Source organism: Squalius cephalus (assembly GCF_949319135.1).
Source record: "Squalius cephalus genome assembly, chromosome: 14".
Lineage (NCBI taxonomy): Eukaryota > Metazoa > Chordata > Actinopteri > Cypriniformes > Leuciscidae > Squalius > Squalius cephalus.
This window is the reverse complement of record NC_137135.1, coordinates 19,935,708-19,961,544: the sequence shown is the minus strand read 5'-3', so window position 1 is coordinate 19,961,544 and position 25,837 is coordinate 19,935,708. Positions and strand designations below refer to the sequence as shown.

The window sequence follows — 25,837 nt, the reverse complement described above, 5'->3', positions numbered from 1 at the left end:
CACTATCAGGGTTCGTTTAAGTTCAGTACTCGCCGCTCTGCACCCCCTACTGTGTGCTTATGAACATGTGCTGGCCCACTCTGTTGGCCGCCTGATTCCCACTTATCTGTGTTCCCCGGGTTTCCCCTGGGACTCATGTAGTGGATGCTAGGCGTGCACGGCGTTGACAAGGGGTTCCCGTAGCGTAAGCAACTTATGCAATACGAGAGAACCTCTCGTAAGAGAACGTACTCGGTTACCTAATGTAACCTCGGTTCTCTCTAGAAGAGGGAACGAGTATTGCGTAACCCGCCATGCTCGCGCCACAAGCTCATTTCGCTTCAGTCGACGAAAACCAGGTTAGCAGCCTCCGATCCCTTCCTTTTATACGCAAAGCCACTCCCATTCTGGCGGGCCATGACGTCACGCCAGGCTCAGTGGTAGGCTGCTGCAGTTGCAGAGTAGCCAATGAGCGCGCTAGATAGCCTGCTCTAGGTCTGCTTGCTGCTGCACTGCGTTGACAATCAATAAAAAAATTAAGGATAATTTTTTAAAATATCTCGAGAAAAGATTACTTTACCCATAGCGTAAGCAACTTCCGCAATACTCGTTCCCTCTTCTAAAGAGAACCGAGGTTACATTAGGTAACCGAGTACGTTTTTGCTCACCCTCAAAAAGTGACAACTTTAACATGCTATATAAAAATATCTGTGGGGTATTTTGAGCTAAAACTTCACATACACACTCTGCTGACATCAAAGACTTATTTTACATCTTGTGAAAAGGGCATTATACCACCCCTTTAAAGGGATTAGTTTACCCAAAAATGTCTTCAAATATATCTTCCTTTATTGTGTTCTTTTAATATTGCTGTGTGAACATGAAGCATACGGACACAACCGTTGGGTTTCAAATTTAAAATGTAAACCAACGGTTGGGTTTGTCCATATCTGACCCTAACATAGGCTATGGATTGAAACAACCCAGCATTTTTAAGAGTGTAACCTACTATACTTTATAGATAATACTACCATAGTGAACACTGCTATGTAGCTAGCAGGTTGATTGTAGTAGCCTACAACACACACACACACACACACACACACACACATGTACTATACACAGACTGTGTTGCATATTTACGTGTGTTAAGTTATATAGTGTGCACTATGTTGCGTACTTTATTTTTATAGCCTACCCACTGGATGTGATAAGCACGGTTATTTAATGTGGAAGGTTTGTGCACCCAAGAGCACAACAGCCAGTGTTACAGTCCTAATGAGCAGAACCCTTATGTGATAATGACATGTAACCGCTGTGACACTGCTGTATGCGCCACCGCATGTTCACTAGCAAATCCTACAGAAACCCACGGCGGTTTATTAAAACGATATCTGCTCTGACACGACAAGCGAGCGGTTGATTGATTATTCTCCATCTCTGAATGAAGTCCTGCTCACACAGAGCCGAGGCGAGGCGAGAGGACTGCCATTGATGACACTGAGAAGACTAAAATGGGAGAGCATCACTGGAGCCCTGTCATTGAAGAGAGAGACACAAAGGCGACTGACAACCAACAGCCATTCGAAATGTTTTTCAGTGCTCGTTTTACGGCAAATGTCTTCTATTCATTGATTATATTTGCATAAGATTTGCACCGTAGAGAAACCAGCGCCACTTTTAGCCCGCGGTTCACAATGGAATTATGACAGCGGTGAATTCCAGCTGTTTCTCATTGTTCGCATGGAAAAGTAGATGCAAATAATTTGGCCCGTGCTTACCAACAGTGACTCAAGACAAGGTAAGATACGATGCACACAGCCTTTAAGCCATGAAAATGGATTAAAAATATGTTGTCTCTGTACACAGTTTTCTCTTGAAGTATTTCATTATACACTGCTTAGAATAATGTGCGTACTGTTTTGTACATACATGCAACTGTACTGTGTAGTATGCATTGTGATATAGACAGAAGGATGTATCTTTGTGTATAGGTATATAAAAATGCATGCATAGTATACATTATAGCCTGTAGTGAGCACTGCTATGTAGATAGGATATCCAAGAGGGTCATTATAGTAGGACTATATGCTCTTTAAACTACAATATTTATACAAGTATATGTACAGTACAGTATACATTTTGGAACCGTGTACTGAGATTATTATTGGGTCTTGTTTAATAAAGTTGTATAAGAGCGTTAGGGATGCACCGATATTAATACAGTAATTCTGGGCAATACAGTAAGCCAAAGTTGATTTGTTTGCATTATAATTATTTTACATAAATATTACATATATTAATATTATAAATGTATGTAATATTTAATAGTACCCATATTATTAAGACTATATTTTAAATAAAAAATAACACGAAAATTAAAAATCAGTTCAACTTTCAGTCAACGACGTGTAGATGACAAAAAAGGTAATCGTAGAAAAAAATAGAGGAAACAAGCATGCACAATTAATTATCCATTATCACCCGATAGCCTACTAGTAAATTATTTAAATTTTTACGTTATTGTTTGATTACCGATATGGTAGTTAATATATCAGGATATTTGTAGCATGCATCCCCAAAAAGCACCTGCTTTATGTGTATGCAGGACACAATAGTTCATCCAGATGTCTGTTCTTATTGTGACTCAAATATCATGACAGAAGTGTGAACATTCATCTAACAAGGATTAGGATGTGCTGAACATTTTTCCTTCTGTTACATCCTCTCTCAAGGCGTGAACATCGATTAAACAGTCATCAGACCTTCAGGCTGGTGTTGGGGATATCTGAAAGACTACTAATGCGTCATCTCCCATATTGTCTCTGTCAACATGTCCACCTTTCCACCTCTGGGCAGTAACTCCAGCACAGTGCCCTGGGACCCTGGCTCGCCCCTGTCGCCGTCTCTGGTGAACAGCACAGTAAAGATGGTGCTCATATCGGCGATCGTGTGCACATCGCTTTTTGGAAATGTTGTGGTGCTGCTGGTATTCCAGCGCAAGCCACAGCTGCTCCACGTCGCCAACCGCTTCGTGCTTAACCTGCTCCTGGCCGACCTTCTGCAGACAGTGCTGGTCATGCCCTTCGCCATCGCCGCCACCGTGCCCGAGGTCTGGCCACTGGACGCCCGCCTGTGCCTGGCCCTTGTTGTGCTCATGCACCTGTTCGCATTCGCTGGCGTCAACACCATCATTGTGGTGTCCGTAGATCGCTACCTGGCCATCATCCACCCGCTGTCCTACCCGACCCGAATGACTCCTCACCTGGGTACCAACCTGATCGCTCTCACCTGGCTTCTCAGCGTGCTTCAGAGCACTCCGCCGCTGTATGGATGGGGAATCATCGAATTCGACCGCCGACATAATGCCTGCACTGTTGTGTGGTCCTCTAGCTACTCGTATTCAGCCCTGGTGTCCGCACTTTCGTTCTGGCTGCCAGTGATCATCATGCTTTGCTGCTACTGGATGGTGTTCAGGGCGGCAAGGCGGCAGAATGCTCTCGTTCACCCCATCCAATCCAACCCCCCTCCGGATTCCCAAGCGTCCTGTTCCAGCCCCCAAAGGCAGCAGACTCAATCGGAAGGACCTTTTTCGGCCACTTATCCCATCAGAACCCGCCACAGACGCTTCCACTATCACTGTAAGGCGGCGCGAGTGGTGTTTGTCATCATGGCATCTTACGTGCTCAGCATGGGCCCATACAGCGTCCTGAGCACTATATCCATTTACTCCAGTGCAGCGGTGCCACCCTGGTTGGCCTCGATGGCGCTCATTCTCTTCTTCCTGCAGTGCTGCTTACACCCCTACATCTACGGCTACATGCACCGCAGCGTACGCAAGGAGTTCCTGGCGCTGCTCTGTGGGCCGCTGTGTGGACAGGGCCGAGTCAGTCAGGGCTCCGCCGTTGACAGCTGCTTCACAGTGACGGACGGGCGTCTGGCGCACACCCACCTATCAAGCCAGACTGCCCGTGTGTACCCTCTCCGCACCTGGGAGGAAGGCACAACGTCTTCTTCCCCGACAGAGAGGAGGTCTAAAGACAGCCGAAAGGAGACCACCTCTATCAGTCTGAGCTCAGAGAAGGAGCTCACTGTGCACAGTAACACTAACAAGCAACCTGAGGAAACACCTTAAGGCAAATTCTCAACATATTTCTATCAGTGTTGAGGTATATACAGCTTTTGGTTTTGGTCAAATCAAATACTGTGCCTTTAAACACAAGCTCACTGAATACATTGTAAACATGTGTTAGCTACGCTATGGACCTACTTTGCGGTTACGGTTAATATATACAAAAACAATATTATAGGCAACAGAAAAGCCTAGCTAACATAGTTTCTTGGCAGGAACTATGGAGATGCATGTCAATGATGATAGACTGTTTAAAACGTTTAGTTAGTAGTTACACTACTGTTCTTTTTTTTATTAAGATTTATTTTCTGGCGTTTTTGCCTTTTATTATGATAGGACACTTAGTTGACAGGAAGCGAAGTTGGAGAGAGAGAGAGAGAGAGAGAGAGAGGGGGCAGGATCGGGAACTCGGGACGCCCGAAGCGCAACTGCGATATATGTCGGCGCTGCCCACGAGGCTATTGGCGCTGACCCACTGTTCTTTAAAAAAAAAAAAAATAGTATATTCAGCAGTGGATGCATTAAATTGCTTTAAAATAAGGGTTTACACAAAAATATTAAGCAGCACAACTGTTTTAAACATTGATAATACTAAGAAATGTTTCTTGAGAAGCAAATCAGCAAATTAGAATGATTTCTGAAAGGTCATGTGACACTGAAGACAGGAATAATGGTGCTGAAAATTCAGATTTAACATCACAGGAGTAAATCACAGTTACAGTACACAATGTCATGGTTATTTGTTCAGAAAAATCATTAAATATGAAAGTTTTGAAATTTCAACACCTTTGTTTGTAAATATAAATTTTTGGAGACATGGTATAAAGTGTTCCATAAAATACAGAATATTGATTCTTTTATAGTGGTTTAAAATATTACTGTAATATTAGGGAGTAAAATGTTGGAAAAATACTTTTTGAGACAGTATAGAGTAGTGTATAATGTCCAACAAAATGAATGTTCTTTGTATACATAGATGTCAAATGTATTGCTACTTTACAATTTAAAGAAAAAGTATTCTATATGTTGTTTTGAAATGAATTTAGAATACATATGTAGAGAGATTTTTGTCTATTTTTATAAGCATACATACAATGATATCAACTAAATCATTGTCAATGGAGAAAAGTTCTCATAAATGTGAGAGTAATTACAAGCAAACTATATTATGAAATTGAAGAAACTCTTATTTATTTATTGTCCATGCATCAATAAGCGATTAATCTCATCAACATTAGGGTATGGGTCAGTTATTCACTTTATTTCTGTTGGTATTTAAAAGATGTGTAGGGTTTCAGTATCAGTATTTTGAAGAGCATATATACTGTATATATATATATATATATATATAGATAGATAGATAGATAGATAGATAGATAGATATAGATATATATATATAGATATATATGCATATTTTTAGGCCATTACATTGTTCCCACCATCCAACCATTTCTCATTACCGTAATGTAGAATAAAAATGTTAATTTAATTCAGTTTAAATTAAAATATTTATACATCATGGTAGTATTTGTTGAACTGCCTTCAATTTATGAAATGTACTTTATTTTTTATTTCCTTGTGATTTTTGGGTGAAATGTGACCTGAAGAGCAGCTAATGAGCTAAGGATCTCAGGGTATTTATGGTGTACCTCTTGACCAGTGTGTAGAGTAAGCGCTCTTAAAGAGTGCCTCCCTAGAAAAATTGTACATTGTCTCTGTGCAGTATAAGATGTTTTTATCCCCCGACACTGCCAATTATATCATTTAACCACTGACATTATGTGGGATTAAATAAGACGGCTTTGGAACTGATAAAGCACTTTATGTTATTGTCCACTGCAGGAAGGCATGGACATTAACCATTATTGAACACTTAGCGTGACCCTGTACGAAAATAGAATAGCTAGTGCTTCATTTCTGGCTGCTGTGTTTGGAAGTCAGCTCAATTTACCATAAATCAAACCTGCAGTTTCTTCTGCTACATCAAGTATTATTTTGAAACCAGTGAGTGCAAAAATACATATCACAGACAATATCCACCATATGTCAGTTTCCACTGATGTCTGCAGCACTTACAAAATAGTAGACAATCACTTTCAACAAATGTAACCACAGAGTCAGCTGAAGCAAGTCATCATTAATGTATTCCAACTGTAACAACAGACTGTTTTATATTAAAAAAAAAGTTTAGTAGACATTTTTGTAATGTACTTTGTGCTTTATTTTTCTTTTGTTACAACATGGTTAAGAATGTTTATGTATACCTCATAAGACTTGATCAGTACATTCTGTGGGTTTTAAATTAAAGTTATTGAAAAAAGATGTGTACGCCTGTAGTTTTTTTAAGTAATGACATTTAAATAATTTACAAAGTACAAAATCACTAAATAGCTCCCATTATTTAGATATTATTACTTGTATAAAAATGTCATCAAGCAAAAAATATGCTTCTTAACCATCCCATTTCCTTCACTCCATAAAAAACTATTTGTCAGCAAGATAAAACTATAAAAACACATGGAACAAAGTAGTTGTATTCTATTAACAACATAGTAACAATTATTACTGATATCCACCAATAGGTGACATTAGAGAGGTTACTGTGGTCTGGTTACTGTGGTGCGGTCACATTAGCGAAATTTGCGGCTGTGGAGAATCATTGTCAGTAACGTAGCGAAGCATTGCTCACATAGAATTCACTTTCAAACCAAGCTGCTTCTTTTTTGTCAACACAGCGAATTTGTATGGTCAACTTCAACAAGCAAAATCTGCATTTTTTCGCCCACACATGAAACTCCTGATTGCATGGATTCTATTTGAAATTACTGGATATCGCCAGAGAAATTTTGCTGAGCAGAGGTTAATGTCAAACTAGTGCAGTCACATTAGCATAAACATGTCCATTGAAAACAGTGTACATATGAAGCACTGCTCATACAGAAGTCACTTTCAAATCAAGCATCTTTCTGTTGTGAACATGGCAAATTCCTGTGACAAACTTGAACATGAGCGAAATCTGGGTGAGAAACTTTTTTGCCTTTACGCAAAACTCCCAATCGCACAGATTCCTATTGGAATGACTGGGTTTTGCCTGCGAAATTTCAGTGAGCAACAGTAAAATAGTCATTTTTGGGGGAAAACAAGGTCCATTATACATTATCATCAGTGTAGCGATACATGAAGCACTGCTTACTCGTAGGTTCAAACTAAGCAGTGAATTTGAGTGTTCAAAATGAAGAAACTTGAATCTGATGTGGAATTCAATATTGCCTGGTTTTCTATTAACATGACCGCATTAAGCCCACAGAATTTGACCATACAAAGGTAAATGTGACCGCACCCTAATCTGTGTCCCATCTGGTCTTTCAAAACAAATTCTATACACAAAAAAAATGATGATGAAATAAATCAAAGCAAGTAAAACATTCAAAATAAAAGCATAAAAAGAACTTAACGCTTAAAGATATGGGCTTCTGCTCTCAGCACAGTGGGTTTAGCTGGAATAAAGTCATAGGCAACTCGAGATAAATAAAGCACTGAAAAGGGGTCTTTGGAGTTCACATGCACACCTACTGCAGGTCATTGAATTACAAATTGAGCCACACACCAGCGGTTCAGGAAAGAAGAGTATCGTCTGATTCCTCCCTTCATTTAAATGTCTCTTCAAACTTTCACATGAAAGCTGATCTGTAAAAAGTTGATGTGTTCTCCAAAAGGTCCTTCCCTTAGTCCACTTTCAGCACACTGTAGATTTTATTTACAAACAAGTAGCAGGCGAAGAAGCCTATAGTACCTGGATGGAAGAAGAAATGTGTGAGAATTAACAAAAGAAATAGAGAACAGGACAACAAAAAGAGCTTTTCAGCACATGTACGTCATAAAATGTCCCAGACTAATTGATAGTGTACACATTATGAAACAGCACTTCTATTAAAACCACAATTGGAGTCATTTTACAAGAAAACCATCTATTAATAGTTGGGTTTCAATCCAGCAAATTATCTGACAGTCAAACTGAGCGGAGTGTGATAAAGCACAGGATTAAATCTAATCATCGCTGGGGCGGCAGTGACAGCCAATGATTGAAATATTTAGCTCGGAATCTATATTTAGATGCATTTATAAACACACGATTCTCAGTCCTCCTCCTCATCCTCCACACACGCTCTCACTCTATCTTCAGTTTGCTTTTGGGATCTAAAAAGTCCTGCTAGAAACAAACCATTTCGGGGAAGCGTTATTTTAAGATGTGGGACTGAGAACGTAATAGCGACTCAGTAAGAATCGTTTTACTCGTGTCTTACATTTTCACCCCTCAAGTGCGCGTAGAAGTTGCCATAACAGCCATAGCCAGGGATCCTAAAGCATCTAGAAGAATCCATGGCAACAAATAGATTGTGGCATATCCACTCAGAAAACCAATGGCGGTGGTTTCCCATCACTCAAAGAAAAGCTGTGAGAATTGCTGCAATTACACTGGATAATCTGGAGTGTTTTGTAAAGGTTCAGTGTCTTGAATACTCTTACAACAAATGACCTATGTGAAATGTCAAAGTACTGTCGCAGAGAAGCTTGGGGTACTTTACAGAGTCGATCATTTGACCTAAACAGTTGTAAATCACTTTTCTTCACGCTGGGTGAGGAAAACACATGCTACAAAGCTAGAACCTGCCGTTTGGAGAGACTGAGTGGACATAAGTAAGCATATGTAGATGCTATCAACCCACAGGTGTTTATGGATTGCAGACAGCTGGCCATCGCTCGCCACCTCCGCCTCAGCATATCAATGAGGGGAAGCGACAGAGATTTGATTAAGGCCGGAGGGAGCGGCGCTACCTTTCAACAACAATGAAAGATGAGGAATATTTATACGTGTCCCAATTACCCTCTGCCTGAACACAGTATGACCCATCGGGCAGGAACAAAACAACTAGCACTGGTCACCTGCTAAACAAAAGGACCAGCAGGGAGACATACTGCAGCATCAAAACCACCAACATCATGACAATCTCTGAACATTTAAGATTGTAGGTAAAGTAAAAATGATCACAAAAAAAAAAAATGTAATGTCACACTGAGCACAAAAAGTATTGAATTTCAGGAACAGAATAGAAATCCTGAAGCGGATGAATGGTACTTTCCCCAATTCACCAGCTGTGTGCTTAGTTTTGATGTAGTATCTTACAAGCTACTAAAAATGTTTGCATTGCACCAATAAATAGTTGACTCATAACTATGTATAAACTATATTTACAGAAGCATCCAACCTGGAGTAACAGGTGGAATAAAATGACAGACTGACTGAATTGCATCAATAAGCTCTTGTTTTGGCTGACAGACTAAAACCTTTTATGATAATGTTGGCAATGGCATTTGCATATTAAGAGAGAGAACATCATGTGAATAAATTTACTCAGTTCCCATCTTAGCTCTTCAACACCAACCTAAATGTGGCTACACGGACGCGATAAACGCCATTTTACGCTATTTTATAAATTAGTTTTTTTTACTAATTTACTAAACTACCAGACAAGTAGTTTGTTAAGGGTTGATTTGTAAAAAAGGACTACACACTTGCGCACATATATATATTAAAACGTGCATACCTATGGACTGAACACGTGATGCACGACATCGGTGTTTGCGCAGAGATAACTGATAATCGTTTGCACCTTGGAACCTGTTCAACACTGTTTTGTGCGGATGGTTGGCCAGAGCGCGTTGAGGGTTTTCTGTTAGAACGGTGTCGTGTTAGAGGCCCCTAAGTTAATAACTAATGATCTTCGCAACGGAAGTAAATCAATCAATCAAAACTAACTTTAGCTGGACAATAAGTTTATCCTAGAGCTGTTGTAAAGCCAAAACAATCTCTGTTACTGTAATTTCCTATTATCACTGTAAAGCTGCTTTGAAACAATTCATATTGTAAAAAGCGCTATATAAATTAAGATAACTTGACTAAATAGCGCACCTCTGTGTGCATTGTTCCATGTTGTGCATGTCAAATAAAATCAATCATAACAAATGTCATTTCTTGTGCTTTTTTGAATCAGTATAATTTATTGATCCTAATTAATTTCAAATATTGTTTCTGAATGTTATTTTCATATAAAAAACACCTATTATGTTATTGAAGATTAAGCAGTTACGTATTTCAATGGAATTATTTTTTTAGTTATTTACGTGAAGCAAAAGTTAAGAATCAAGGATAAACTGAAATTCACAGCATTTAAAACTTCTTCTGCTCATATATTTGAAGGCTGCTGTTGGATCATTGGGGATAGACGTCATTTTATGCGAATACACATTATTATACGGAGAGCTTATGACCTACTAGCTATGTTCTACCTTAAGACCAAATGGTGCTAGTTAGTTACAAACTAGCTAGTAGTTACTAAGCCTCTAATACAGTATGGACTTTGTGTTCCAATTTGAATAAGAACTTACGAAAAGCTGGTGCAACCCTACACTGTAGAGTAAATATAGCTATAGCAATTTACTCTAAACTGGGTTAACCTGTTAAACTGATTAACCTGTCAAACTAGTTATTTGATGGAGGAGGAGAATTCAGTGAAAGCTTATTCAGTGTAGGATTGGTAAGACTGATTCACACTATTAAGTTAGCATAGACTGTAAAAAAAGATGGATGACGCATCCTCCTTGCACTATAGGAAAATCAAACTAAAATATATAAAAAAATAATGTTAACATCTTGCGCTGAATCCCGCTGATCACATAATTTGGAGCCCAAGTCAGTAGTAATACTGAGGTGGAGCCGCACACCACATGCACAGCTGTCAATCATGACTTTACACTGTTTTTATAGCACTAAATAACTAACTAAAACCAAACTTATTGGAAAGACGAACACTTGAACATACATCAGCGCGATAAGAACTACCTAAATGACAGAAACCATCTTTGGAAAAAAATTATTTGAAGTGTAATTGGATTTTTTAGTTTGGCTCACATCCTTTTTCGATTCCATGAAGAGGGACGAGGTTTATGACCTATACTGCATCGAAAGGTTTTGTCTTCACTTTTCAGGACGCGTGCAGCACATTTGGTTGTGGGTCATTAGCTTGTGAGTCAAAATACATGTGCAGTATGCTCGTTTTTGATTATAGCCGGTGAGGACAACAGAAAGGCTGTAAGCTAAAAGTCAGAAAAAATATAATTTCTTTTGCCATTTGCTGTAGATTCACTGAAAATCAGAAACACCAGTGATAAAATATAACTTTAACCTAAATAAAAAAGTTATGACACAAATCAATGCTCTAACCAAGGGATTCCCAAACTGGTGTTCGTAAATTGATTAATTAAATCATAAAAATATAAAATAAAAATCAATATTTTTATCTCTTCAATTTAGTAGGCCTTTATTAATCCCCTGGAGCCATATGGCTTACTTTTATGATGGATAGATGTGCCAGGATATTTTTTCATATAACTCTGTGTTTGGCTGAAAGAAGAAAGTCATATACTCCAAGGATGGCTTGAGGGTGAGTAAATGTCATGTGTTGCTAAATGATTTAATAATTACTTTCAAATCTCAGGGGGTACTTCAAGTAAATATTATATATCAAAAGAATTCGGCTTACAAGAAAGTTTGGGAATGTATATTGGGGTGTAACGGTATGCAAAGGTGACAGGTTTTGAAGTAACATATGTTTCGATATGTTTTCGGTAAAGCAGGGGAAAACAGAACTTTTTCTTTCTTTTTCTTTATTAAGCAGCCCTAACCCTTACTGAACAAACTATGGCTCTGTCTTTAAAAAAAATTCTTTTAAACTGTCAATACTGCTGCAACACACTCTTTCTAATTCATTTTATGCTGTAAAGGGGGACAGAGATTTGAAGTGCTTTCACTTTTTGATGCAAAATATTTTAGCAAAAGTTATATGTTACTGTTATACCCATTGTATATCAACTTAGATTATCAAGGCTAAAGGGAAACAGACCATCTCTCACATACCTGTGAAAATGAAGAAAATGAGCACCATGATCGAGGTGTAGCCAAAGTAGAGGATGGTGCTTGCCAACCCTATAATTTGAAGTTTTGAGTAGAAGTAATGCACTGCGTAGACAAACAGATACACTGCCGTGAAACCGCTGGTCAGGAATGATCGCCACCACCAATGATAATCCTGTCAAATGAAAAAAAAAAATAGGCTTTAAACAAAAAAGTAAAAATATACAAGCATTTATTTATTTTTAAATAGCACTTCAGACATAACGTTTAAAATGTTGTAGACTCTTATGAGACTGATTTATATCAGTGATGAATAAGAACCAGCCAAACATGAACCAAAAAAACATTTAAAAGATGCCATGATCAGTGTTCAATCTCACCTCTGCACATAAATGGAAGTAGCAGAGCAGAACAGTGGCCTCAGAGCAGGTAATGAGCAGGATGATGAAGACCAGGAAGAGGAAGCCAAACATGTAATACATCTGATGAGACCTGCAAAGAAACATTTCAATTAGTTAATGTTAGGGCCAAAACATCAGTTCTGGCATCAAGTCATTTCAGCATGATATGATTTCAAACTATACCAAATGCTATTGAGGATGAAGAAGAGCTGGATGAAGATGCAGCCGAAGGGCAGGATGCCACCCATGATGATGCCTGGCACAGGTTTGGTGAAGAATGATTGCTGAGGAATTTGGCGTGGGATCTGGTTTGTTCTCACAGGAGGCTCGATGCCCTGTTAAAACAGGAAAATAAAAACACCCACAATCATGATATCGTGCATGACAGTGTGCCAGAAGAAAAGCTCACACAGATGGGAACTGCAATAGCAGCTGATTCAAATGTTTAGAAATACATAAATAGGCAAGCATAAGTATCAAAACCTGTGAGCCTATTATTAAATGTAATTTTTTTTGTATCCGCAAGTGTGGAATCAGCACCTGTCAGAATGCCAGGAATTAGAATTGTTCTCTGTTGAAAAGCCCTGATCAGTTTGCAGTACGTATTTCACATAAGATGTGTTTGCAGTGCACTACTGAGCCGTGGCTTTAAACACAATAAATATAAACAACGTAATATTTAATTCATTATTTCTATATAGATTTATATATTAAGATATAAAAAGATATTAAGAAGTCTTACGAGTCATAAAATGCTGTATGTTTTTCCCATCTCAATGATTAGATGTCATACATTTTGTAGCCTTCTTGTTCCAAGTGTAGTTCTCAGACAACCAGATATACTTTAAGTACCGTATTGTTACGAATATAAGACAAGGTTTTTTTCTTGAAAATACATCTGAAAAAGTGGGGCCATTTCGGGGAAGTTGGCAGGGGGGTGTGTTGGTGCGTAGCCGAGGGAAGAAATGAGGGGCTGCCCATAACCACAGCAGTCATCTAGCTGAAGGCACTGGATATCACCAAAGAGCTGAACACACACACCAGCGAGGCCCCTTATTTCTTGTTTCGGCTACGAAGCCGAAATTTCTACGAAGTGGCCGCTTTGATGCAGCATAAGAATGATGCGGCGTAATGGGTTAGCATTACGCCACAGAACAAATATTGCCCAGCACTTGGCCTCGGACTTTAGGGAGAAACTGTTGTCTTTTCAGCGCTATGTGATCGGCCTAAAGAAAAAAACATTCATATCCCTTGGTTCAGATAGGAAATGTAGATCAAACACTTGTGTTTTTTGACATGCCAACATCTGTCACTGTACATAAAAAAGGTGAAATATCAGTCATTGTGAAATCTACTGAAATGAGAACTACAGGCTATTTTTATGGCAGCCTACGCTATAGTGTTTATTTTTAAACGTGATTGTTGGTACATTTTACCAGTATTTACCATACTTTCAATATAAAAATTAAACATTAAAATATGGAAAATATGCAATTATAATTTTAATATATTATAATTAGGGTCGTCTTATATTCGGAGCAATAATTCTAATACTTTAGATATAATTTTGACCGCATTAATTATTTTTGCAACTCCTGGTAAGTGCTTTTCTATGCTTTACCCCAAGCTTAAAGGAATTATATGCATATATGGTAAAATTACTTTTTTTAAATTACATTTTGACCATGAGTCCATAATGCTCTATTATGCACTTTAATTCAGCAAAAATTGACTCGTGCAGAAACGCTTGTTGTACTGCTCTACCGCACTGTTCCTGCAACGCATTGTTGCCGTGCCAGACTTGAAGTGTGAATGCTCTAACCTCTTAACATGGGCACTGAAAAAAAAAAAAAACATATCGCATACGCACTGCAAGCGGGTCATGTGTGAAACAGGCGTCAAGAACAATTGGTCTGTTCAAGAAGGCATACTCACTGGTTTTTTGAAGCCGAAGTATGCACCCACAAAAGTGAGAGGAACAGAGATGCCAAACCACAGCGCCAGGATTGCCACGAGTGTACCAAAGGGAATAGCAGCAGAGGAGCCCTCTACCCACAGGATCAGATTCATCAGGAAAAAGTCCACAAACACAATCCTGCAAAAACACAAGCCACGTCTTTAAAACTGTATACTGACATAAATCATATTATTTCTGTTCTCGGGAAATGAAGATGAAAAAATTATTCATACCCAGGACACAAAAGGGCTGTGAGAAGGACATTGGTTTTCCATTTTTCACCACCGAAAGCTGATGATACAGAGGGAATTGATTGGAAAAGTAAGCAATCAAGATGAATATTTGGCATTTTTAATGTACATTTCTTTCCCCTCACTAAAAATGCAGAAATGAATAGAACCATAAAACAATAGTATGTGTTGGAGCCATTTGTTGTAAAGTTTTTCTTGGCCACTGAGTGGCACTGTGACACAGTATAATTGTAGCACAGGTGTAACAGGAAGAAGTGTGAGCATTGGTTATTGAGAAGAACACAGTTTTTGACCATGCCGTGTCTACAAGTGTTTATACGCTTTCTAAAACTTGCTCACTCCTATTATCAATGGCAACAGCAAACTGGAAAGCCAAACAAATGTCAAATATCACCTCTTTAGATCTTCATAATGACTTCCAGAAGAAAATAAGATAAAACAAGATTTTCCACTGCAATATTTCCTTACTCTTATAGAGTCTGGCAGACACATATCCAGCAGGTGTGCCAAGCAAAACCCACAACACCACCGAACAGGTCATGAGAGCCCCTCTGTTGGCTGGAGACAGGAAGCCCAGACAGGCCAAGACTAAAGGGAAAAACAGAATTGTCACTTTTTTTCATTTAATGCTATTATAACTAATGTGAAATAACATGCTCCCAAAATGTGTAAAACCAATTGTTCAACAATGTCTAATTGAACGTAAATAATCTAATTAAAAATGTGAGAAAATTAAGGAAAGTTCACATTGTTGGTATTTTCATGATGCACTCAAATATTCAACTGTTCTCACGGATCTAGAGAAGCAACCCTTAAAGTTAACTTGTACAATACAAAAATCTGCAGTACTTTTAATTCATTTCTGTTCCAGATGCACTTACAAAGGGTGATGAAGGTCATGATGAAGATCTGAGTGCCCTGTCCGAGGAAGACAGACAGAAGCATGCCCATCTTGGGTGGCCTAAACACATCACCATGAACCTGCTTCCAGCCAGACTCCTCCTGGGCCTCCTCCTGCAGGAGATATGACATACCTCAATATGATCTCACATGACTATCATCAGATAAACCATTATGGCCAGAACACACTCATTTAAATTCTCAACACAGCAGATGGTATATGTGACATATGTTTTATCAGTGTCATTATCTATTCACTGCAAAACAGCTTCCTTCATTTTTTTTTTTTTTACCTTGATTGGTGAGTATGGTAATGTACAATTACACTGTTTTACCATACAAAGGAAGTTCCCCGAAGCCAAACAATTACCCAATCATAATCACCAGTGACATAAGCAAACATAAGCTAATACGCTTACATAGGTAATGTTTGCAGCTGGAGGGATCTTAACCCAGTCTGCCTGTGAATGTCACAACAGAGGATTCATTGACTGGATGTATTCTTTTGGTTATTAACATGAGAAAAATAATAAAACACTAAAACTAGGAGGAAAATTGTCAGTCAATATATGCTTGAAGATTAGGATCTATGACCCATGAAAATGTGACAATTATAACTCAAATAAAATACAATATATAGCAGGAAGTTTGATGCGGGAGTGTCAGCTCTGTTGACACAAGAGACTGTAGTGACGTAACGGAGTCATTCATTTCTTCTGTTATCTAGAAAACAGTTGGAAGGAGAACAAAGTAAATTCAAGCTACCTGGTCCATCTGGTTGTACCGGGCAATATCCTTGTGCAATGTTCTAAGCATGATCATGGCCACCATACCAGACAGGAAGAGCACAATAACCAAAGAGTTCATGATGCTGAAAAAAATTAACATGAAAGCCATTAGTATGTATGGAAATATAGATATAAGAGCTTATTCTTGATATTATGTATTTTCAACCAGCTTGGCTTTCTGTGCTCACCTGAACCACTGGATGTTGCTGTGAGGCATGGAAACCAAAATGTAATCCCATCGAGAAGCCCACTTAATTTCATTATTTTGCTAAAAAAGAAGAAATAAGCTCTATCACACAGAGTTCTTTCCAACCATCTCCATATACTGTCTCCATAAACAAGCTTACCTTAAATTTAACTGAATAGGTGTAGGTCACTTTGGTACTACTGCTGGAATCTACTGGAATGTCCATGGGAGCGCCTTCACATGTTGGTTTCTCATCATCACCATGCTTGATGCTGTTCAACAGACAAATATATATGTAATGTTCTAATCCATGTGCATTACAGAAATTTTTACTTGGTTTTCTCATTGATGTCACAGATGTTGCTATGCCTAACTTCAAAGCATTTTTTGCTGAAACTGGTCACATGGGCCCACAGAAAGTAGAGAAAGACCTTACATTAGGTTAAGGACGCTACCTAAAGTGAAGTTAGTTACAGAAAGTTAGTTGCTAAATCAGACCTCCTAGGTTCCAGCGTAGCCGCCACAAGTCGAGCACCCATCCCAGTCGTTTCATCTTCACTGTGGTAATATATGGTGATGTCCACATGGTTGAAAACATAATAAGTGTTCTTCCTGTTGAAATCAGCCTAAAGGAGTGGATCAAAATCACAAAGCATCAAAATGGCATCTCTGTACTTCTCTTGCTAAATCTTTTAGTGACTTATAATGTTATTTTGAAATTGTTGATATGCTTAATATTTCCTCTGTGTCAGTGTTCTATTTCTGGTAATGTATTCTAATGATATATAAAGATTTAACTTATTTAACGTTTAAACTTAAAAATATACATATATAGTTTTAATTAAATTCAGTGTTGGGGAATTAATGCATTACAATATTGCGTTACTCCCTTAAAAGAGTAACTAATTGCATTACTTAGTTACTTTTTATGGAAAGTAATGCATTACGTTACTTTTGCTTTAATTTTTTAGCGTGGGCTGACCTTGATTGTTTGTTTTTTAATAAAAGCGATCTCACAAATCAAGTGGTGATAAACAGTCTCTCTCTCACATTGATAACACAGGCATCCTTTGGGTTTCCTTCTTTGGTTACTAGACATCCAATGGGAAATCCTGGGTTGCAGACTTTCTGATTGTCTTCCACCAAATAACACCATGTTACAGGCATGTTGTCAACAATCCTGTAAAACAAACAAAAAAAAGTGTAAGAATAAACCAAACCACTAATCTGTTATGTCATGTGCAACCAATTAGGCCTATATACTCAGTAAAGGATAATATGCCAAACCCTACGATGACAGATAGGTATTGTGTCTTTTCTAAAAAGTTGAGCATTGCATCTTGCTTATGCTAGTAACTTGCTTATGCTAGTAACTGATAAAGCAAGATGACAACTTCCACAATGCTACCACTCCTACTGTAGGCAAGGCATCCATGTAGACTTACCAGTGGTGCTGGTAATTCAACTCCATTCCTCGCTTTAGAAAGTCCAACTTTAACTTGTCTTCTTCTGCAGTTTCATACGTTATGGTGCAGACTTTCTCACATGCCTTGTCAGCCTTAAATGAAAACTAAGAGAAAAATTTCTAAAATCAATATCTGAAGGATCCATCCATTATCCATCCAGAGAAGCATACAGTACTGGAGTTCACATTCTGCAGAATAGTATCAAACAGGAATACACTGTCTAAATACCAACAACATAATTATATGACGATAATATACAAAAAAAAGTCAAACAAAACACAAAGGGAGAAAAGTGTGTGTGTGTGCGTCAGTTACAGCTACATCTAGTAAAACTTGACAAACAAGATGCCAGGTTTCCAAAAGCAGGGTGTATAATCTTTCAAATGTCACTGCACTGAAGTCAGCATAAAATGGAAGTTGTGATAGTCTTTTATTCCCTGTTGTGTGAAAACGTGAAACGGCTTCTTGAACAAGAAAAAAAGAGTAGGGCAGGACTTAATTTTGTCCATCGGCAATTGATTGAATTGTTCTAGTTTGCTATTGCTATAATCTCATGTGAGTGTCCGAAAAACACTTCTTTAGAGAAGAGAAGAGATGCCATTGCAAGTGGGAGGGGAAGTGATTTGAATTAAAGATTACAAAGGCAAATTAATTATTAAAAAATGTGTGGGACAAATCATTTAAAATAAAAACTGCAATATTCCATAAAAGTGTCCATTTTGATTTCATGGTGATATTAAAGATAAAATAGGCTACAACGAATAAGGTAAATAATATTTTAAAAATCTAAAATAAAAAACAATATCTTGTAAGGTGATGTCTATACTATACCTTGTAAGGTGATGTCTCTATTCTTTCTCCAAACAACACCTGCCCAAGGTTCTCTGAGGGCCTTCTTTCATCCTTGTCTTTGCAAAAGTTAAACCTAAAGCAAAAAGTATGCCCTCACTGATCAGTGCTTGTAACGAAATGCATGTATATATAATGAAGCTTATATTGTAAAGGTCAAGCATACTTACGCATCATATTCGTAAGGCAGGACTGATTCCACAGAGTCCAGTCTATTCACAAAGAGCTGTATCTCAGTCTGCGGGAATGACAGCAGGGGAGAGGGATCAAGGAGACAGCTGACTATGCTGTCTAAACATTTGTTATTTGCCAACTGTCTGTACATAATCATACGCTAACAAATATAGGACAGTAAAAGCTCACCTGACATTCCCCCATTTCTCCATTCGAGTTTTTCTCGCAAAAACTGACTGGCGCTAAACCCGGAAGGTAGAATCCAACGCTTGAGCTGACTAGAGTTAAACTCAGCAAAAAAACACAACTCGGATTTAAAGACTTCATTTTTCAAACCAGCGTCCTGCGAGGTTTCCGGTTTACTCTGCTGGAGCAAACCATATAACTAACCGGCGATAATTCACACAGAAAATCACCAAGACAACGAGCTCGCAGCTACTACTGCTACTGACTCAAGAAAGATTTGTATTAGTGTCACTTCCTTACTGTGAACATAACTCCGCCCCCTCATGACTCCTCCTCCAATCCCTCAGTACACCAATGATCCATAAAACATCTGGATTAATGACAGCTGTTTTTTAATTAATATATTTATACAATCAATATTTTTTAATTAATTAAATAGTTTTTAATTGTAATTTTATTAAATTATAAATATGTTATAATATATTTATCTACTTTATTCATTTATTCATGAATTTATTCATTTTGCTTTTAGTGTTCGGCTGGTCATATGATGTCGTGTCTGCCCCGTGAGGCGACCCGCTTCATGTACACAACAGTTTTTGTTTAGCTTCAGATATTACTCTCACGCCATTTTAAATTTAAAACGCTATTTATTTCTTTGTGTAAAATTCATCAGTGAGAGCAACTTTAATATTTACGACTGGCTTTCGCTCTATGGTTTCGCTGACTAAAATAAGAACAGTTTGCAAACATGACAATAGAGGGCGCGAGAGACTTTTAACCCGTTAAGTTCCTCCCTCTTACCGTAGAGTAAGTGGCTGCACTGTGGGCGGGTCGAAACCACACATTAGACACATATAAACCAGTAGACGCTTTTGTTTCTGCCTATTGATCCTGAGGTGAGTAAATGAATCGTTCAAATATAGTCGTCATGCTTAGATTTATGGTTTATTGATAGATGGTATTTTTATCGTGCACGGTCATGCGCTTAGCCTGATAGGTATATATTTAGTAGATGTGATGGTAACTGAAAATGGCCTCATGTAGATGGCTGACGGCAAGATGTTTTTTAAGCGCACATTTTGAATCGCCATTTTGAACTTGGAAAAAGTAGCGTTATTCTCTCATACATTTTAATCTATTATTAGATTATTAGTGAGTGTTTATCGTGACTATATGATATTCTTCATCAAACATGTGTTGTAAGTTAGCCATATGGCCTGAAGAGGTCTCAGCCTGCTGGAGCTGTTAGTAGCCTTGTAATTTTTAGCGTCCGCCATTTTGTGAAGCATGCTTTAAAAATGTGTATGTAAATGCCATGCAAAATGTTCGACCGAAACGTTTAGTATCTTCTAAAACTTTATAATAACGGTTCGTAGTGTTTTGCACGTGATCCAAAGCAACTACTGTTAGCAAGGCAGGGCCTATCAGCTAATGGTTGCTGAGTTAACCATCTAACTGTTACGCCAGAGAATGATTAAATAAAACGCTATTTTATCGTCAAATAGCTGTTCCAAATCCATTAACCGGTAACGTTACAGCAACACGTAGGTTACTGACTTTTTTCCCGTTGTTTACTGCTACTATGCATGTATTATTGTTGATAAGCCGTTTAAAAAAAAAAAATTGCTCTCCCACTTGGTGAGGTTGGTCTGTTTGCTGGTTTTATTAGTTACTGATTAGTGAACTGATTAGTTACTAACTAATAAGGCACTTATTAGTTAGCCTGGGAGACCAGCTTATGCCGGTTTTAAGCTTTTTTTTGTATAACGTTATATATTTTTCAGACGAGATGTACTGAACTGTTCTCTTGTAATGCAGAAATGTCTCTCCTTTTTAGTGGCAACAGTGGGAAATATGGCAGAGGCAGACCGACCGGGAAAGCTGTTCATTGGTGGCCTGAACACAGAAACTAGTGAGAAGGTCCTTGAAGCATATTTCAGCAAATTTGGCCGAATAGATGAAGGTAATAGTAGTTTTGTATGATCTAACTTACTAAATAGAAACGTTTGTAGTAATTTGGGTTGCAGCCATGAGATAAAAATGTTAAAGGGCTAGTTCACACAAAAATGAAAGTTGTCATATACTCATTCTCATGTCATTCCAAAGCCATAACTTTCTGACACGATCTGTGGATTAAACCACTGGATTCATATGAGCTGCTTACAATCTCTTAATGAACACTTTGAACTGTTAGTTTTGGGAGAATGGGATTTTCATGGGTTTGGAATGACATGAGTGTGCAATTGATGTCAATTTTCATTTTTGCTTTAACTATGCCTTCAATTAAGCATTTAGTGGGAAGTATGACCATATTTTTCCTACCCCTTGTCCTTTGTAGTTCTGTTGATGAAGGATCGCGAAACAAACAAATCTAGAGGTTTCGCGTTTGTAACTTTTGAAAATCCTGGTGACGCTAAAGATGCTGCAAGGGAAATGAATGGAAAGGTGAGTAATGGTGTGAACTTCACATTTGTAAGCTGTGATGATGGTTTGTGGTAGTGATCATCTTGAACTGATGTAGTCCACAATTGTCCTCTAAGAAGTTCTGAGCTTACATAATAGATGTGCACATTTGCTTTTCAGGAAGCTTGTATATTTAAAAGCAATAGTTTCCTAAACTTCTGTTACTTGTTTCCTAGCCCCTTGACGGAAAACCTATTAAAGTGGAACAGGCCACAAAACCTCAGTTTGAGTCTTCAGGACGCCGTGGTCCACCACCAGTTCATCCACGGAGTCGTGGCCCTGCCAGAGGTCCGCGAGGGTCCAGAGGAGCACCAAGTGGAATGCGGGGACCACCAAGCAGAGGTACCATTCAGAACATTACCTTTTTTTTCTTTTTTTTCACAGTGATGACACTCTTTTGATGATCTATTTGAACTGATTGTCTTCTAAGAAGTTCTGAGCCTACACTTAAAACATACTTGCTGCCAAAAATATTACCATGATAACGTAGGGATTGTAGAACCCTTTTTTAAAGGCATGTCTTCAAGAGGGCCACCACCACTGAAGAGAGGCCCCCCAGTGCGAAACGGAGGACCCCCACCCAAGAGATCTGCACTCTCTGGGCCAATGGGCAGACGTGAGTTTGCCGAACAGTTTTGTGCTCCTTTTATCTTTTGAACCATACAGTCATTTATTTCTCAATGTATTTAACAGCGCCAGTGTCCAGAGACAGGGACCCATATGGCCCCCCTCCTCGCAGAGATTCTCTAATGTCACGGCGGGATGATGGTCCTCCACCTCGTGATGACCACTACAGTAGTAAAGACAGGTGAGAGATGTAAAAGCATTAATAATTCAGGGCTGCTACAAGTTAGAGACTCCCTTTTTTTTTTTGGGACTGGCAATTTATCAAGTCAGTTACAAAGTATATTGGTCTAATTTGGATCTGAAAAATAAAACTGATTGCCCCTTGGAAAACTGTTAAGTCAGACTAGATGTGCATCCCAATATGTGGATTTGTGCACTATTATGTACTTTCATTGTAGTATAAATAGTGCAAGTAGTGTTCACTGTAAAAATTCTAAAATGAAAAAGTGCACTTCAAATAGCTGGATAATACTCTTAACCAAAAAAGATCAAAGTGTGGACACTTTGTGCACTCAACTCTCGCAGCTTTCCTTATGTAGCTGAGTGTGAGGGGCTGGTCTGTGTTAAGTGACACTATTAAAAATAATTTTCATTATTTAAAAGGATTATTTGAGGAAACTTTATGAAGAAAATTGGCCACTAAATTAAAATATTTATACAATTAAATTTGACTAGGAGAAACAGAGTAAAGTACATAAAAATAAAATCTAATTCAAAATATTAACTAATACTAAAATAACATTTGTGATGGTCTGTGTTGCCATATACAGTGACTTTCAAGCTGTTCATATTTTGCAGTTATTCCAGCCGTGACTACATGAGTTCAAGGGACAGTCGAGACTACGCTCCAGCACCACGTGATTACCCATACCGGGAGTATTCAAGCCATTCCAGTTCTAGAGATGACTATGGCTCAGGATCCAGAGGGTACAGGTGTGTTAACATCTATTGTCAGATGTATCTGATGGCAGTTTGAGAATCCAGCCTAATGTTTTATTGTTTCTTAGTGATCGCGATGGCTATGGTGGAGGACGAGAGCCCCGGGGTTACATGGAACGGCCCAGTACAGGCTCCTATAGAGACCCTTACGACGGTTACGGTAAGATTAAACCTTTAGTGTGGTGAAAAGGGTTAAGGGGCTCCACTCAAACCGCCTGTTTTGGGCCTGGAAAGGGCTGCCTCGTGTGATTGCCAAAAAGTGGAAACATCAAACGCGGCATCTTTTCATCGTGAGAGTTCCAACCAAAATCGCACCAACAAGGATTCTCTTGCAAGCTGTTTTTTTGCCCCCCAAAAGTTTGAGTCGTTCCAGTAGCTCTGTCCGAACAACCAAGAGAGATGCAGTACTCAAACTACAATCTATCTGGAATTCAATCCAAACCAAGGAAAGTGCATTTACTCAACAATGACGTGTCAAAGGCCTCTGAGTGGTCAATTGTCTACACTTCAGTTGGGTAGTTCAGTTATCTAGGCTTAAGTAGTCCCTCCCAGAATCTGAGATCCAAATTTGTTCTAGCCCCATTTGGAAAGTTTCTAACATTTGAGCTAGACATGATGCAGATTTAGGGAAATGGGCACTTGACAACGCAGTATCATGCAAAAAATGTTTAAGTAAAATTTTGCCAATTACATGACCCATTGACCCTGCAGGTAACTCACGCAGCGCCCCACCCTCAAGGGGTCCCCCTCCATCCTACAGTGGGAGTGGCGGAAGCAGTCGTTACGACGACTATGGCAGCAGTTCCCGGGATGGATATGGCAGTCGTGACAGTTATCCCAGCAGTCGGAGTGACCCGTACTCCACTAATCGTGGTGACCGACCGGGTAGGCAGGAGCGGGGACCGCCCCCTCTTGAAAGAGGCTATCCTCGTGAATACAGCAGCTCGAGCCGTGGGGCACCTCGGGGTGGTGGCCGCGGCGGCGGTCGGGCAGATAGAGGAATGGCCCGGAGCCGATACTGAGAAAAGGGGGGGAAATGGAGAAATGGTTTCTCGTTGAGACTTTCAAAAGACTTTAAGATTCAAAGGAGCGCCCTTTTAAACTCTGGACTTCAAGCTTCAGTTTAAAGCTGTACACAAACTTGTGGAGGTTTTTTTTTGTCCTTTTTAAATGCAAAGTTTATTTTCCCTTGCCCACATCCCATTTAATGGTACCGTTGCAAATCTAAGTGTGTTCTTTTTGTATACTAGTGATTTGTTAAACCTGCAATGCCCTAGCATATGGCTTTCATTTACCAATAAAGTGTTTTTAATCAAAGATCTTGAGCAACACTATTCAAGAGAATGAGAAACTATGAAGTGTAAATATCTATTCACCTCTTCAGTTTTCCATGGTGAGCACCCCCAAATGCCACTTAATATAGATGCAATGCAGAATATTCATGTAGGCATGATTGTTCACATTGTTGAGGAATGGACAAATGTCACCTTTTTCCAAACTCTATGGGTGTAGTTTTCCTCAGTGCAAATGGATCCTTCATCACAAAGCCTAAACATTGACGTCTTGCATCGACCAATCCAAAGACAACCAAAATGCAAGAAACAATTCAACACCACAGATAAAACCTGTCAACAGCTGGTAAGCAAAGCAAACCCTTTTGTTCTGGTATAAGTCAAGTCTCTGGTGTTATTTTGCAGCCTGAAGGTTAGTGTAATTTTAGTCAAACATCGTCTTGATTGCCCTGGCTTTTTCAAATGCAATCTGAAACGCTGTTTCCAACATTAACAAAACCTCGTCTCTGCCTTCAAAGGAGTCTGATCCCTCCCCCAACCACTGGATCGCTGAGTTTAGGAGGTCTTAGTCTCAGAAAAATCAGTCAATTCTGTTGCACTAAAGGAGAATGTCTGGATTTTTTTTTTTTTTGCCCCTTTCAAATGAGAAATGGCCTTTTTTCTTTTTTTTTTTTAAGGATATTAAGATGAATCTTCTCAATGGATCTATCCCTACAGTCAAATATAAACCACATAGCTGCAAAACCTCTTGAAACTTCCCAGTGGAACGCTTTTGAAATTGTAAATTCACTTAGTGTTAACAAAAAGCCAGAACCGCTTGCAAGCATGCAGATTCTAACAAAGGAAACCACGTGGAGAAAGACAGCACCCTATCAACAAGCCTGGAAAACCTTTCAGATTGGGTCATTATTTTTAAGAATATTTGTCCCTTATGCTGAGCTACAACAGTTTGCTGATGGTAACTCTCTTGTTGCAGGGTGAATGGAGGAAAGGGAGTTTGATGGTAATGCATACATGATGAATACATCATTGCTGATCAGGACCTGTTGTCATTGTGGATGATCCATAAGCCTTTCTGAAGATGCAGGTATGTTAAAGACCTTAAACCCTACAAATTGATATTTTGCATCTTTGTACAATTGAATTATTATTATTTATTTTTTTTCTCCACCTAGATCCAGAATCTATCCAGAAGTGTTCTTTGGAGGCTGCTGATCGTTGAGACTGACGTTTAGATGAGTCGTGGAGTTACTACAGATGAATTACATTAA

The 25,837-nt window shown here is 38.8% G+C and overlaps 3 protein-coding genes across 5 annotated transcripts; 2 read left to right on the top strand and 1 right to left on the bottom strand.

Annotated features, from left to right (window-relative positions):
* The first annotated feature begins 1,265 nt into the window (after positions 1-1,265).
* Positions 1,266-4,595, top strand: gpr101 (G protein-coupled receptor 101). The gene is made up of 2 exons (XM_079892996.1): positions 1,266-1,780; positions 2,715-4,595. The coding sequence occupies exon 2, from the start codon at positions 2,813-2,815 to the stop codon at positions 4,112-4,114; it is 1,302 nt and encodes a 433-aa protein (XP_079749122.1). The 5' UTR covers positions 1,266-1,780; positions 2,715-2,812; the 3' UTR covers positions 4,115-4,595.
* A 1,052-nt stretch (positions 4,596-5,647) lies between these two features.
* tm9sf5 (transmembrane 9 superfamily protein member 5) lies at positions 5,648-19,560 on the bottom strand. 2 transcript variants are annotated; one of them, XM_079893432.1, is made up of 18 exons: positions 19,246-19,545; positions 19,053-19,120; positions 18,865-18,958; positions 18,013-18,137; positions 17,618-17,747; positions 17,066-17,193; positions 16,728-16,839; positions 16,569-16,648; positions 16,358-16,463; positions 16,012-16,053; positions 15,574-15,706; positions 15,161-15,280; positions 14,675-14,732; positions 14,420-14,579; positions 12,668-12,819; positions 12,464-12,575; positions 12,087-12,258; positions 5,648-7,904 (listed from the first exon to the last, which is right to left on the bottom strand). In XM_079893432.1, exons 1-18 carry the CDS (start codon positions 19,381-19,383, stop codon positions 7,837-7,839), a joined length of 1,998 nt encoding a protein of 665 aa, XP_079749558.1. In that variant the 5' UTR covers positions 19,384-19,545; the 3' UTR covers positions 5,648-7,836. The 2 variants fall into 2 exon arrangements, with proteins under 2 accessions (XP_079749558.1, XP_079749559.1); XM_079893433.1 differs by lacking the exon at positions 16,012-16,053 and having other exon boundaries at positions 19,246-19,560.
* A 477-nt stretch (positions 19,561-20,037) lies between these two features.
* Positions 20,038-25,648, top strand: rbmx (RNA binding motif protein X-linked). Of its 2 annotated transcripts, none has more exons than XM_079893270.1 (9): positions 20,038-20,141; positions 21,083-21,208; positions 21,584-21,690; positions 21,885-22,050; positions 22,208-22,324; positions 22,402-22,516; positions 23,134-23,268; positions 23,343-23,434; positions 23,986-25,648. In XM_079893270.1, the coding sequence occupies exons 2-9, from the start codon at positions 21,100-21,102 to the stop codon at positions 24,294-24,296; spliced, it is 1,152 nt and encodes a 383-aa protein (XP_079749396.1). In that variant the 5' UTR covers positions 20,038-20,141; positions 21,083-21,099; the 3' UTR covers positions 24,297-25,648. The 2 variants fall into 2 exon arrangements, with proteins under 2 accessions (XP_079749396.1, XP_079749397.1); XM_079893271.1 differs by lacking the exon at positions 20,038-20,141 and adding an exon at positions 20,710-20,789.
* The last annotated feature ends 189 nt before the right edge of the window (positions 25,649-25,837 follow it).

Coding starts and splice junctions, on each gene's coding strand:
- tm9sf5 (XM_079893432.1), bottom strand. CDS start 19,383: ATGAAGTCTTTAAATCCGAGTTGTGTTTTTTTGCTGAGTTTAACTCTA. Junction 19,121..19,245: donor GAGAAATGGGGGAATGTCAG/GTGAGCTTTTAC, acceptor TCATTCCCGCAG/ACTGAGATACAGCTCTTTGT. Junction 14,733..15,160: donor GTCTGCCAGACTCTATAAGA/GTAAGGAAATAT, acceptor CTGTATCATCAG/CTTTCGGTGGTGAAAAATGG.
- rbmx (XM_079893270.1), top strand. CDS start 21,100: ATGGCAGAGGCAGACCGACCGGGAAAGCTGTTCATTGGTGGCCTGAAC. Junction 21,691..21,884: donor CAAGGGAAATGAATGGAAAG/GTGAGTAATGGT, acceptor CTTGTTTCCTAG/CCCCTTGACGGAAAACCTAT. Junction 22,517..23,133: donor CACTACAGTAGTAAAGACAG/GTGAGAGATGTA, acceptor CATATTTTGCAG/TTATTCCAGCCGTGACTACA.
- gpr101 (XM_079892996.1), top strand. CDS start 2,813: ATGTCCACCTTTCCACCTCTGGGCAGTAACTCCAGCACAGTGCCCTGG.